Raw genomic sequence first — 10862 nt, forward strand, 5'->3', positions numbered from 1 at the left:
CATGTTCGAGCTTAAACTCTTCCATTAAGTTGACATAATGCAATCCTTTATCAAGCTTTAAGAAATTTGCTTGCATTATGCTCTTCCATCCTTCTTTATCAGCCAACATAGCCAAGACCTTACTAGGTTGATGCAAGTTTAGAACTGTAGAATTAGGAACTCTAACCCAGCAGGAAAACATCATTAAAATCTTATATACGGGGCTATAGCAAGTGATGTCTTCTTCATAATGAATGAGATCCATTAGTAGCCAATGCAACATAACAACTAGACACTCAATCTCACAGTGACACCACACCATACCACTTCTAAAATACCTCAACTGAGTAATCATGTATTACGCCTCAAGATGAGTTGGAGCACCATCAAAAGAATACAGAAATGAATGTGCTATCGACTCACCCAGTAGCTTGTATGACGCACACGAATTTCTAAAATTCCAACTACATTCAACACTCATTTCAACTCTACCTACATGCGCCCAGTCATACAACTTTACAAACAAACAACTCCCTTTTCTAACTTCTTCAAAAAGTGCACGTGCCTTCATGTTTTCTATCGAATCTATTAGAACCATGAACTCGGGACTAATTCCTGGATCCCATACACAAAGAACCGTTTCAGTTACGGGCATGGTGACATCAAGAAAATTAGAACCAAGATCAAATGGAAACCGGCTCAGTTTATGGTGATCATTGAATTCCACATTAGATTTCCCATGCTCATCACCATGCGTCATTTCATCTAGAAGAATTTCATTTGCTGGAATGCCATCCACATTCTCCATAAAATATTTATCGGGGCATAGTTCTGCAATAGTCTCAGGTTCCATGAAAAATTCAGCAACATATGTGTGTTCAAATGTCTTAAATTCAATTTGTTGTGTACTAGCGCCACAATCAAGAGAAAGTTTAGTCATGCACCTATCTGGCCTATCTTTTGAGAACTTTCATCAAACAGTTGGACTTTGTTGCTTTCAGGACCCATAGCTTCTTCATCGGGCATGTTGATTGGATCATATGATTGCACCTATGCGAATACTTTGGCGCAGCCGCTATGTAACATTTCGTCGAACACCTTAGGTGAGTGATTATCATCCAAATCAACTGCAAAGTGAGAGACACATGTGTTTGCATTTGTGCTTTGGGTCACTGCTGTAACAGGAGAATTTTCCTCCATTGCTTTGGAAAGGACTAGTAGACATTTCATCGAACATTTGTTTGGCCTCTGAGTTTCTATGTTTAAATATGGCTTCAAACTCAAAGAAGTTGGAAACATGACTCATAGCAGTAAGAGGACTTCCCTGGGTCCTTGGTAGTTCTAAAGCTTCATAACAATTAGAACAAAATTGGAGATCAGCCGAACACCCTATCGAAGCAGGGGGGATCCATTTGTGATAATGTAGCTTCAGCTTCTCCGTAAAATGCTTCCGGTCGACGAATTTCTTGTTCCGATAAAGCCACTGGAACCAAGCTAAAGCCTCGCCATCCAAGTAAGATGATGCTAAAGAGAGCTTAATATTGTCAGCGATGGAGTAAAACTCAAAATACCTCTCCGCCTGTAAAATCCAAGACTCCGGATTTCCACCGCGTAACCGCTCTAATTCCACTGGACCTCGGGGTGGAATGGACGTTGTAGACTTTTTCCCCACTAGCTTCATTAACATCGAACAAATATCGGCGAAATCCTTAGAAAGCGAATCCTTCATTTCTTGTAGTGAATCACAAATTGAGTCATCAACGAAAGCCTTGAGTAACTTTTGGTCCTCCATTAGAGACCTCTGGATAAAAGCACCAATGTAACAAATTAAGAGCAGACGACTCTTTCAATAGAACTGATCGATTATATTAAACAATTAATTGGAATTACAAAGCAAACACTAACTAGAGTAGGGAAGATTGCAACAGAACTAAGAAGAAAGGGGATGAGAAAGACTGATACAGAATTGGGGATGGGAAGATACCAGAAATGCCTTTGCACATAATTCACGATAGCCTACTGCACATAATTCACGATAGCCTACTGATAGCGTTACTATGCACTATTTAACAATACGAAGTGCCTCAACCTGGATCCCAGAGTAACCTGTGTGAAGGCCTGGTCCAATTGTTTCTTCTCGGCCCAATATCAATTTGTGTGACATCTATGTTGGTATCTATATTAGGTTGGGCTAGATTCATAACATCTGTACTCTTACACTTATTATTTTTTGTTCATTAAGATTTTGTGATGGTTTTACTATATGAGCTAACAATTTAGTTTAAGGTTATGTTAATAAAGAAAATGACAAAGGGGTTAATTGGGGCCAAACAAGAAGAGGAGTAATGCATTTGATTGATAACAAAAGCAGCAGTGACATTCACAGTACCTGTCAGTAGCTGACAGTTAAGCTATGATCACTTTCCACATCCATAGTGTAACAACTACCAAGAACCATAAGGTGAATTTCCTCAAATAGAGAAATGGCATTTGTTGAGGAGAATATCTACAAAGTGTACAAGAGATCAACAATTTCACGTGGTCATGATTTGCTTCTTTTTGTGTAATAATTCTTGGTTGTCATGTGCTAATTGTTTGGTAAACCAATCATCGTCTTTGAGGCGAATCCTACCCAATCTCGTCCTACTTATAACTAAAACCTGACAAAACACTACCTCAACTTCATTCGTGGCGTAATACACCAGTATCTTTCCATCAATAAATATGCCTGTATCGCCTATACTGTTACCTTTCTCAAAAAAAGTATGTTTGTATCCGCCTAGCTAAGGTGTGAGAAGAGAAGCATGAATACACTTAAAATGGGAAAGACGATCAGAGCTGAGGCCTGCCAAAAGTCGAGAACTCCATTAACAAGCACATTAGTTGGGGGAAATTATTGACAGACGAAGATAAATAAAGTTCAGAAACTGAGTAGCATCAAAGTTCTTACCACTAAGAACACCACTTCTTCATTAGCTAAAGCCACAGGGAATCCATTCCTCTCTATTTCATGTTTTACAAACTTCTGCAACTGCATAATAATAAGCTGTCAGAAATTCATATACTGTAGGATGTCCATCCAACAGCAACTAGATATTCAGGGACAGAAATTTTCACATTTCCAGTTACTAACTTAAATATGACATCAATACACACACAAAAACTTAAATATGGCATTAACACACACACACACATACACATCCTTAAATCAATATTTCATCAATAATACACCAAGAAACAGAAGTGGTCTATCCATATACACTAAGCTCCAGAAAGTCTAGACCAACTATGCAAGTATGCATGCCCATTTTTCCCCAAAAGTACAGAAGAAATAACAGATTGTTTTTGACCCTAGAAACTGGGATTTGAACTCCTTCATATGTACTACGGTTACCAACTTAAATATCAAACATAAATATTTATCCTGAGATTGCTCATTAAAGAGGAAGATCAAAAGCTAAACATAATACGGCATGAAAAAACAAATGTAGATCACCCCATAAACTGATTAAGCAGAAATAATACCACTTATTAATTCCTACCCTCCTAATTAAGAAAATTTGAGTACCTCATAATGGTATTGTCTTGCAGATGCAAAGGTCCTCTGTATGTGATGCAAAGCTTGATCCCAGTAGGAATTAGGATCAGCCTTACTGTATGATCCATATGGATGTAGAATCCCCTTCAACGTTTCGAGGTGGTGGCCAAAAACGTTTTTGATGAACTGGAGATCACAAGAGTGTTAGTTCTCTTCAAAGACTTGAATGCCTAAGAAAACATCGAGAGTAATCATGTCTCTATACGATGTTCCAAAGGAGTTGGCAAGCTAGGAAAAATTTATGAGCATCTTTCAGTACCTTGACAAACGGACATTTACTGGACCTTAGTTGCCTTTTGACCTTCAGTGTTCTCATCTGACATATAAAGTTATGATTCAGCTTTGGCCGCAGTTCTAGTATAGTTTTAATGGTAAATACAACCCAAGGCATAAACAAGAAGATACCTCTGCCATTTGAACAGCTTGCTCAAGTTGTTGTATCTGAATCCATTGTTCAGACACAATTTCAGCCATCTGCGATCCCAAATTAAATAGTTTATCAATGAAAGATTACAGAGTATCATAATACTCATACAGAGAACTTTTGCCAAATCTCTTGCCTGAGAAGAAAATGCATAGCAGGTTATTAACTTTCCATTTCCTCGGACACAAGGTGGTGAAGGAAAACCATTTAAGTGGAAAAAAGTTCATCTTATTCTCTTCTACCATTTCTTTTTCTTTGAATGCTACCAATTTTTCCTAAACGAAGAAATATGTTATCGTGTGGACATCTTGTTACCATTTAGGTCCTATTCCTATCTCCTGTGCATGAAATAAGATGATTTCTTCAACTGAAGAGAAATCTTAAGCGTCCAAGCCTGCAATAACTGTCATGTTTACCCTAGTATACAGTAAAGATGTTTCAACACACTTCTACAGAATCTATTCTCAGGATGATGAAAGAATAAATCAACATCTTAAAAGAAATTATTTTCTTCCACTTGACCTGCACTATAGAAATATTATTTACTGAAGTTGTTTACTCATGGCTTTAGCAAACCTACCTTTTCAACTTGAGACGCAAGAACTTCTAATCTTTTTTGACCATCTTGTGCTTTGAACTCCAATGTATGAATTTCAAAGTTGTTTTTTCTCGCCACATCCCAAAGCAGTCGTACCTATTCAATTGCCTCATTTATCAACCTATAAGATGAGAAATTGTATGGAGAAAAGAAAGCAGTGATCACGTGGTAACCATACCTTTTCTTCTAGAGTATTAATCCTTGACGAGTGATGCTGAAGAAAGAGAAAAAGACAGCATTCATAAGGAATGGATGTGTATCATTTATTCCATTTTCTCATATTGACACGAATTTCACTCAGGTTGCATGAATTATAGATGCTCTAGTAATATTAGCACAACTCCCATGAAGGCATGCCTCATTTACCTACTTAAGATCAGACGAGATCAGGTCACAAAATGAAAGATCAACCAAGAAATCAGAATCATCAGAACCGAGAATCTATTTTTGAAATCATATTCAATAAAATGACAGAGAATTGAAGACCACCTATTTTATGTACGAACAGGTGAACCAGAAATGTACCTGGGGTTCACAAACTGATTACCAGCAACAAAGCTGCACTTACACAGCCTTAATATTCACAGAACTAGCCATTTTTTACAATCAAAGGATCATAATCAGACAGGGAATTTAGGGCATACTGTTTAGCTTTTTGCATGAGCATCATCAAGATATGTAAGGCATTAGTTTTTATCAAAAAAACTATCTGGCATTTGAACGAACATATTCCCTTATACATAGACAGGATTCTGCTCCCTACTCCAAATGGAAGAAGACATTGATGATGTGGGTTGGAGGAATAACTTCTCTTATGATATGCCATAATAACTGTTTCCTACACCAAATTTATTTGGAAAAAAGAAAACCTTAAATCACAAGTGCCCCGTTCAATCCCTTCCATTATTGTCACTAACTGTCAACCTATTGAACCTCAACGAATTCAGATCCTACTCGTAATAACAGAAGATCAATAAATTCATTTTGACTACTTTAGCATATTTCCTCATACTAATTTCTACTCTGCTTTTCCATGCAGTACCAGACACGGCATAGAATCTTGCAAAGGACAAGGCCTTTTCCGAATAAGCCAATTCATTTGGAATAAGTCAGATAGTAGCACACATGAAAAACTGTAAACTGGCCAAAAACAAACCTGCAATTTGGACAAAGCAGTTGTAAGATTGTCAATTTCTACACTAATGTCCTCGATTTTCTTCTCAGCTTCTCTGATGTATTGGATTTTAGCATTTAAACTTGGCATGCTTTCGTCAAGGATGGATTCTGCAATCAAATGCACCAATGTTAAAATTTTACAGAACTAGCAGAATAAGCAGGCGAAGACATAGTATACTTCTCGTGAGAAAATGCTATTGACAAGATACCTTTATCTAAGGCATAAGAAGACCAAAAACTGCATGGTTAAAGGGAAATCATTGTATTTATATGGCAGAATTATGAAAAGCACATATTAAGAAGTGGATAGATAGGACCATCAGGACACTAGCACAAGAAAGAACACTGTCTCTGCATTTGTGCGGGAAACTCAATTAAGGAAAATTAGAAGTCCCACTTTGCAATGCAATGCACATTTATATAGAAAAAGGATAAACAGAAAGAAAAAGAATAACACTTTCCAATGCACTTTTTCAATATAATGTATCAATAAGGCTTCTTAGCATGAAGCAAAATTTTAAGGTAAAGGTACATAATATCTTACCCTAGTCCAATTGAGAGATCACTAGCATCAAGTGATTCACGCGTATATGCACTACCATCATGCTGGTTTCCTATCTATTGTAATGAGTAATCACATATTCCAATCATAGTCAAATCTTTCCTGACTATCGATAGTTAAGAATAAAGAGGGGATACACGAGCCTGGCAATGAAATGAAGTACTCATATCAAGCAGCTTATAATGAAACATTTACTGAAACCCTCATAATCAGTGAGTAGAATGATTCTTTTGAACTATTCTTACTTCTAACAATAAACCGGAACATAAAAAGTAGTAATTACATGTAAATGCACTTTTGTGTGTGTGCACCTCTTTTGTTTATATTTGTAATTACATGTCAATGCACTCGTATTTGTGAGTATAAATATATCTTTAAATATGTATTTCATAAACCACAAGAGAAACATAAGCATTGAGCCATGTGGAGTTCGAATTTCAACGGTGAAAGTGATGAGTCGTGAGAAATAACCTAATCGGGCGATTTTAAGCTTCGCTTCTTGCAATTCGTACCTCACTGAATTCTGATTCTGTTGACCGGACGATGGCGGAATCTGAGATTCGACCGGCGGAACGAGAGCTGCCAGAGAGAAGAGAGCAGAAAATATGGCGGCAACCAACATTAAGGAGATTGCCATCTCCATCTTCGTTATTCTATTGAATGCTGAGTTGCTGCTGCTAAAATACGAATACCGTTTACTCTTGCTCTATCTTCACAAAAGGACAAAGATGACTGAAGAAAAGAGACGGAAGATAAACCGAGCTACATTCTGTTAAAAGAAAAAAGAAGAATAAACGGAGTAAAAATAGATAATTTTAAAAATGAGCTATGTGTTATCAAAATATTATATCGTGGATGTCCATTCATTACTTCGCTATAGATTATCCATTTAGTACTCTGTTGAAGTTTATCTACAAGCACCTGATGCAGGCAACTTGCAAGCAACTCAATGAAATGATTTGCAACAGCTTCTTATTAAACAGACAGGTTGCAAGCAGTTCATGCAGACAGCTTACAAGCAGCTGATGCAGGCAAGTTGCAAGCAACTCAATGAAATGATTTGCAGCAGCTTCTTATTAAACAGACAGGTTGCAAGCAGTTCATGCAGACAGCTTACAAGCAGCTAAAGAAAAGCCTTGCAGCTGCTTCCTGAAAAGTCTCGTTGTTGCTTCCTTTCTTCTATAAATAGAGTAGTTTTCAGTTCATTATGAACATAAGTTTGAAAATTGAATAAAATATCAATCTCCCTCTATACTTGTCTTCAGTTTATTTCTTTTATAGTCTTTATTTTATAACATGTTATCAGCACGAGACTCTGTCATTTTGAGCACTTACATCGAATTTAATTTCTATTGCAGTGTTCATCTCCGATGTAAGGCGACACTCTTATGTCCGTGGTCAGATCTTGTTCATTCCGAGCATCATAAGGCAGATTATATCCTTGAGGTGGTAAGTTTTTCTTCTTGGCAGTAGTGATGTAGATATCACTTACATATGGAGTGGCCAAATTTGTGTAATTTAATTTGAGCATTTTGCTTATATTTTAATATCTTTATCATCGCTTACTTGGTTATATGTTACGTATACAGTACCTATTTTGGTATTTGTTTTTATCCTTATTTTCTTAATAAAGGATTACAAAGTGGATAACATTGTTAGATCCACTTAAACTCCAGCAGAGTTTGCAAGAAATATACAACCACCAGAAGTGGTTATATTTCGTATATCTCATTGTAACTAAATTTTGTTAACCACCAGAAGTGGTATATGCCTATGACCACTAAAAGTGATAATTTTGGCTTTCTATGAGTTACAATTAAAGATAAGCTAGAGAAATATTCTCTATATTACATGCACGCCTCGATTTGCTCCTGAAGTAATAAATATTTTAAAAGAGGTTGAAGCATCACAATTTGATGTGATTAATGCGCGTTCAGATAATTATGTTCGATTTCCTGAAGGATGAGAATTTTTTATAAATATTAATCTATTCCCTTAAGTGAATGTGATAATATTAATAAAGTCGTAAATATGAATGCACTCTTGTTGTAAATATATTACAATTCACCTCTAGAAGAGTTAATATGATTGAGAGAATATATACTCAATATTTCGTATTTTAAATTTGCTCCTGAAGAAGTACCACAATTGAAATTTCCTCCTGAAGTAGCAAAATATTTTGAAGCAATGTCTTTCTGTGCTTAAACAAAATAATGAGCTATTCAAAGTTATTTTTGAAGCATATTTTCATTCCCTGGAGTGAATGAAGAAATACCACAACTCACCTCCTGAAGAGGTAGAATAATAGAGGATATAAATATTATTTTTGTGGCATAAAGATCATTGCCCCACGTACTTGTTATACGTAAAACATCTTGAATAATTTTATTAAGTATCATTCTAAGGCAAAAGCATTCTTATAGAATGATTTCTACTACAACCATATTAATATATTATGGTTAGTTATTGAGTTCCCCGAAGGAAATAACAACTCGTGTATCTTTCCTTAAAAGATGCAATGACTATGTGGTTGCCGTATTGATATAAAATATTCAGATGATAATGATATTTCTCCTTGAAAGAGATATTTGTCACAAAGTTAGTGGTAGAAATATTAAAATTCTTAATTTTTGTCATTTATTAATTTAGAATTAGCTTTTTATTGTTCATTTGATTATGATTTTCTCTCATGACACCAAAAGTGTCTGAGCAAATATTTGGTAGTACAACAAAAGCTTCCGGAAGAGCTAACAGTTTGTCTAGAATACACATGATACAAGTAGTGTCTGAATAATATTTGATTGTGGACAATAAATGGAAGGCTCCCGAAGAGCTTATTTGTCATTATTGTGGTCAAAACATATGTTATGATAAACCGAAGTTTACTAATACATATGACTATCATATTGAGACTACAAATGATTGAAAAATTAAAAATCTTCATGTTTCCACAATCATATGGGGTAAATATGTATGTGAGAAGTTATCCGCCTTATTCTTCAAATTTGTACTATATCATGTATCACAGTATACCAGAAGTTTACTAATGTAAAAGCAGTCACAGTAAATCAGAAATTTACTGATATAAAAGTAGCCTCAGTAAATCAGAAGTTTACTGATGCAAAAGTTTATGCCATAGTAAACCAGAAGTTTACTTAGAGATAGCACATGCCATGACAAACTTGAAGTTTTCATCTGCCATTTTTAAATGAGCTATTTGAGAATTCAGATAAGCATATACTGAAGAACTAAAAGATTTTTCAAGAATTCTCTTGTGTTGCTTGTTCTCATAATAACTTGATTATACCAGCTAAAGTTGGGACTAAAATTCCCGAATTCTGGAATATATAAAAGGTGAATATGGGCATATTCACCTATCATGTGAACCACTTATAGATGCATATATAAGATGGTTACATGTATGTTTATTGTCAACCTGCAGTTTGGCATTTGAAATTGTCTTTCTCAATTAAGAGCATAATTTTCAGATTATATAATCAAGATAGTTCATCTTGATGATGCTGGTTTATATCCAAGCTAGTTTAGCATTGAATACCTCCTATTAATGGCTAAACTATTGCTTATGAGAACAAAGCCTCATGTGTTGGTCTAAGATTTTCTAAATTACATACAGCAACACTTGTATGCATCAGACCAACAAAATATGATAAGTCATCCCCTCATAGTTGGTTTAGGATTAGAAACCAAATATTTTTACTATCTAATAACTTTTGATGTGTGGTATATGATTAATTTATCTACCACAATGCACAAAGATATGTTTCCTAAAGAAGATTGGGGATATGAGTTAGCTTTTCTAATATTTGGGTGATGGAATAAAACAGCTGGAAAATATGATATATGAATCGAATTATCATTAATATGATCCTCGCTTAGAAGATAATTCAAGTCAAATGCCAGAAGTATTTGCTGATCCAAAATTAAATATCATATTCCAGTTGCAAATGCTCCTATTAAAATTAAAGTCCCCGAAGGATAAAGTTTATTGTACACATAAAGCGTGGTAGACCAATCGGTTCCAAAGGTAACAATCCTTGAAAAGAATAGGAGCAAATGATCAAAATGATCATAATAAGGAGGAAATAAGCTCTGGAAGAGCCCACGACATAATATTTCATGAAACTCCAGAAGAAGTTCAGGTACCTGAAAATAAAGAAAGTGATGAGATCTCAACAAGTTATGTTGCTTGCGAACTGATACGAAATGATCGTCGACGATATATTTGATACAATATAATGTACAATATTATAAAAGATTGTGAGGATCGGACAAGTAGTCCAGACACCTGAAGATATCATACCATTTAAATATAATTCATAACCTATATGACTCATTTGATTAATTCTATATGAAGATCCCTGAAGGATTTAAAATGCCTGAAGCAAAATCAAAATCTCGGGAAATGTATTCAATCAGATTACAAAGATCTTTGTACGGTTTAAAGCAATCTGGGCGCATGTGATATAATCGCCTTAGTAAATATTTGTTGAAAGAAGGTTACATA

General features: G+C 35.3%; 1 protein-coding gene across 7 annotated transcripts; it reads right to left on the minus strand.

Moving 5' to 3' along the window:
• Window positions 1-311: 311 nt before the first annotated feature.
• LOC107766370 (uncharacterized) lies at window positions 312-7106 on the minus strand. 7 transcript variants are annotated; one of them, XR_012701443.1, is made up of 10 exons: window positions 6809-7104; window positions 5756-5883; window positions 4778-4813; window positions 4582-4695; window positions 3983-4051; window positions 3837-3893; window positions 3548-3703; window positions 2930-3010; window positions 924-2824; window positions 312-810 (listed from the first exon to the last, which is right to left on the minus strand). XR_012701443.1 is itself a non-coding variant. In XM_016585147.2 (10 exons), exons 1-9 carry the CDS (start codon window positions 6978-6980, stop codon window positions 2759-2761), a joined length of 879 nt encoding a protein of 292 aa, XP_016440633.1. In that variant the 5' UTR covers window positions 6981-7104; the 3' UTR covers window positions 1643-1780; window positions 2729-2758. The 7 variants fall into 7 exon arrangements, 6 of the variants coding, with proteins under 6 accessions (XP_016440629.1, XP_016440632.1, XP_016440631.1 ...); XM_016585147.2 differs by lacking the exon at window positions 312-810 and having other exon boundaries at window positions 1643-1780; window positions 2729-2824; XM_016585143.2 differs by having other exon boundaries at window positions 312-1780; window positions 6809-7106.
• Window positions 7107-10862: the final 3756 nt, after the last annotated feature.

This window comes from Nicotiana tabacum, chromosome 17 (genome assembly GCF_000715075.1).
Source record: "Nicotiana tabacum cultivar K326 chromosome 17, ASM71507v2, whole genome shotgun sequence".
NCBI classification, from domain to species: domain Eukaryota; kingdom Viridiplantae; phylum Streptophyta; class Magnoliopsida; order Solanales; family Solanaceae; genus Nicotiana; species Nicotiana tabacum.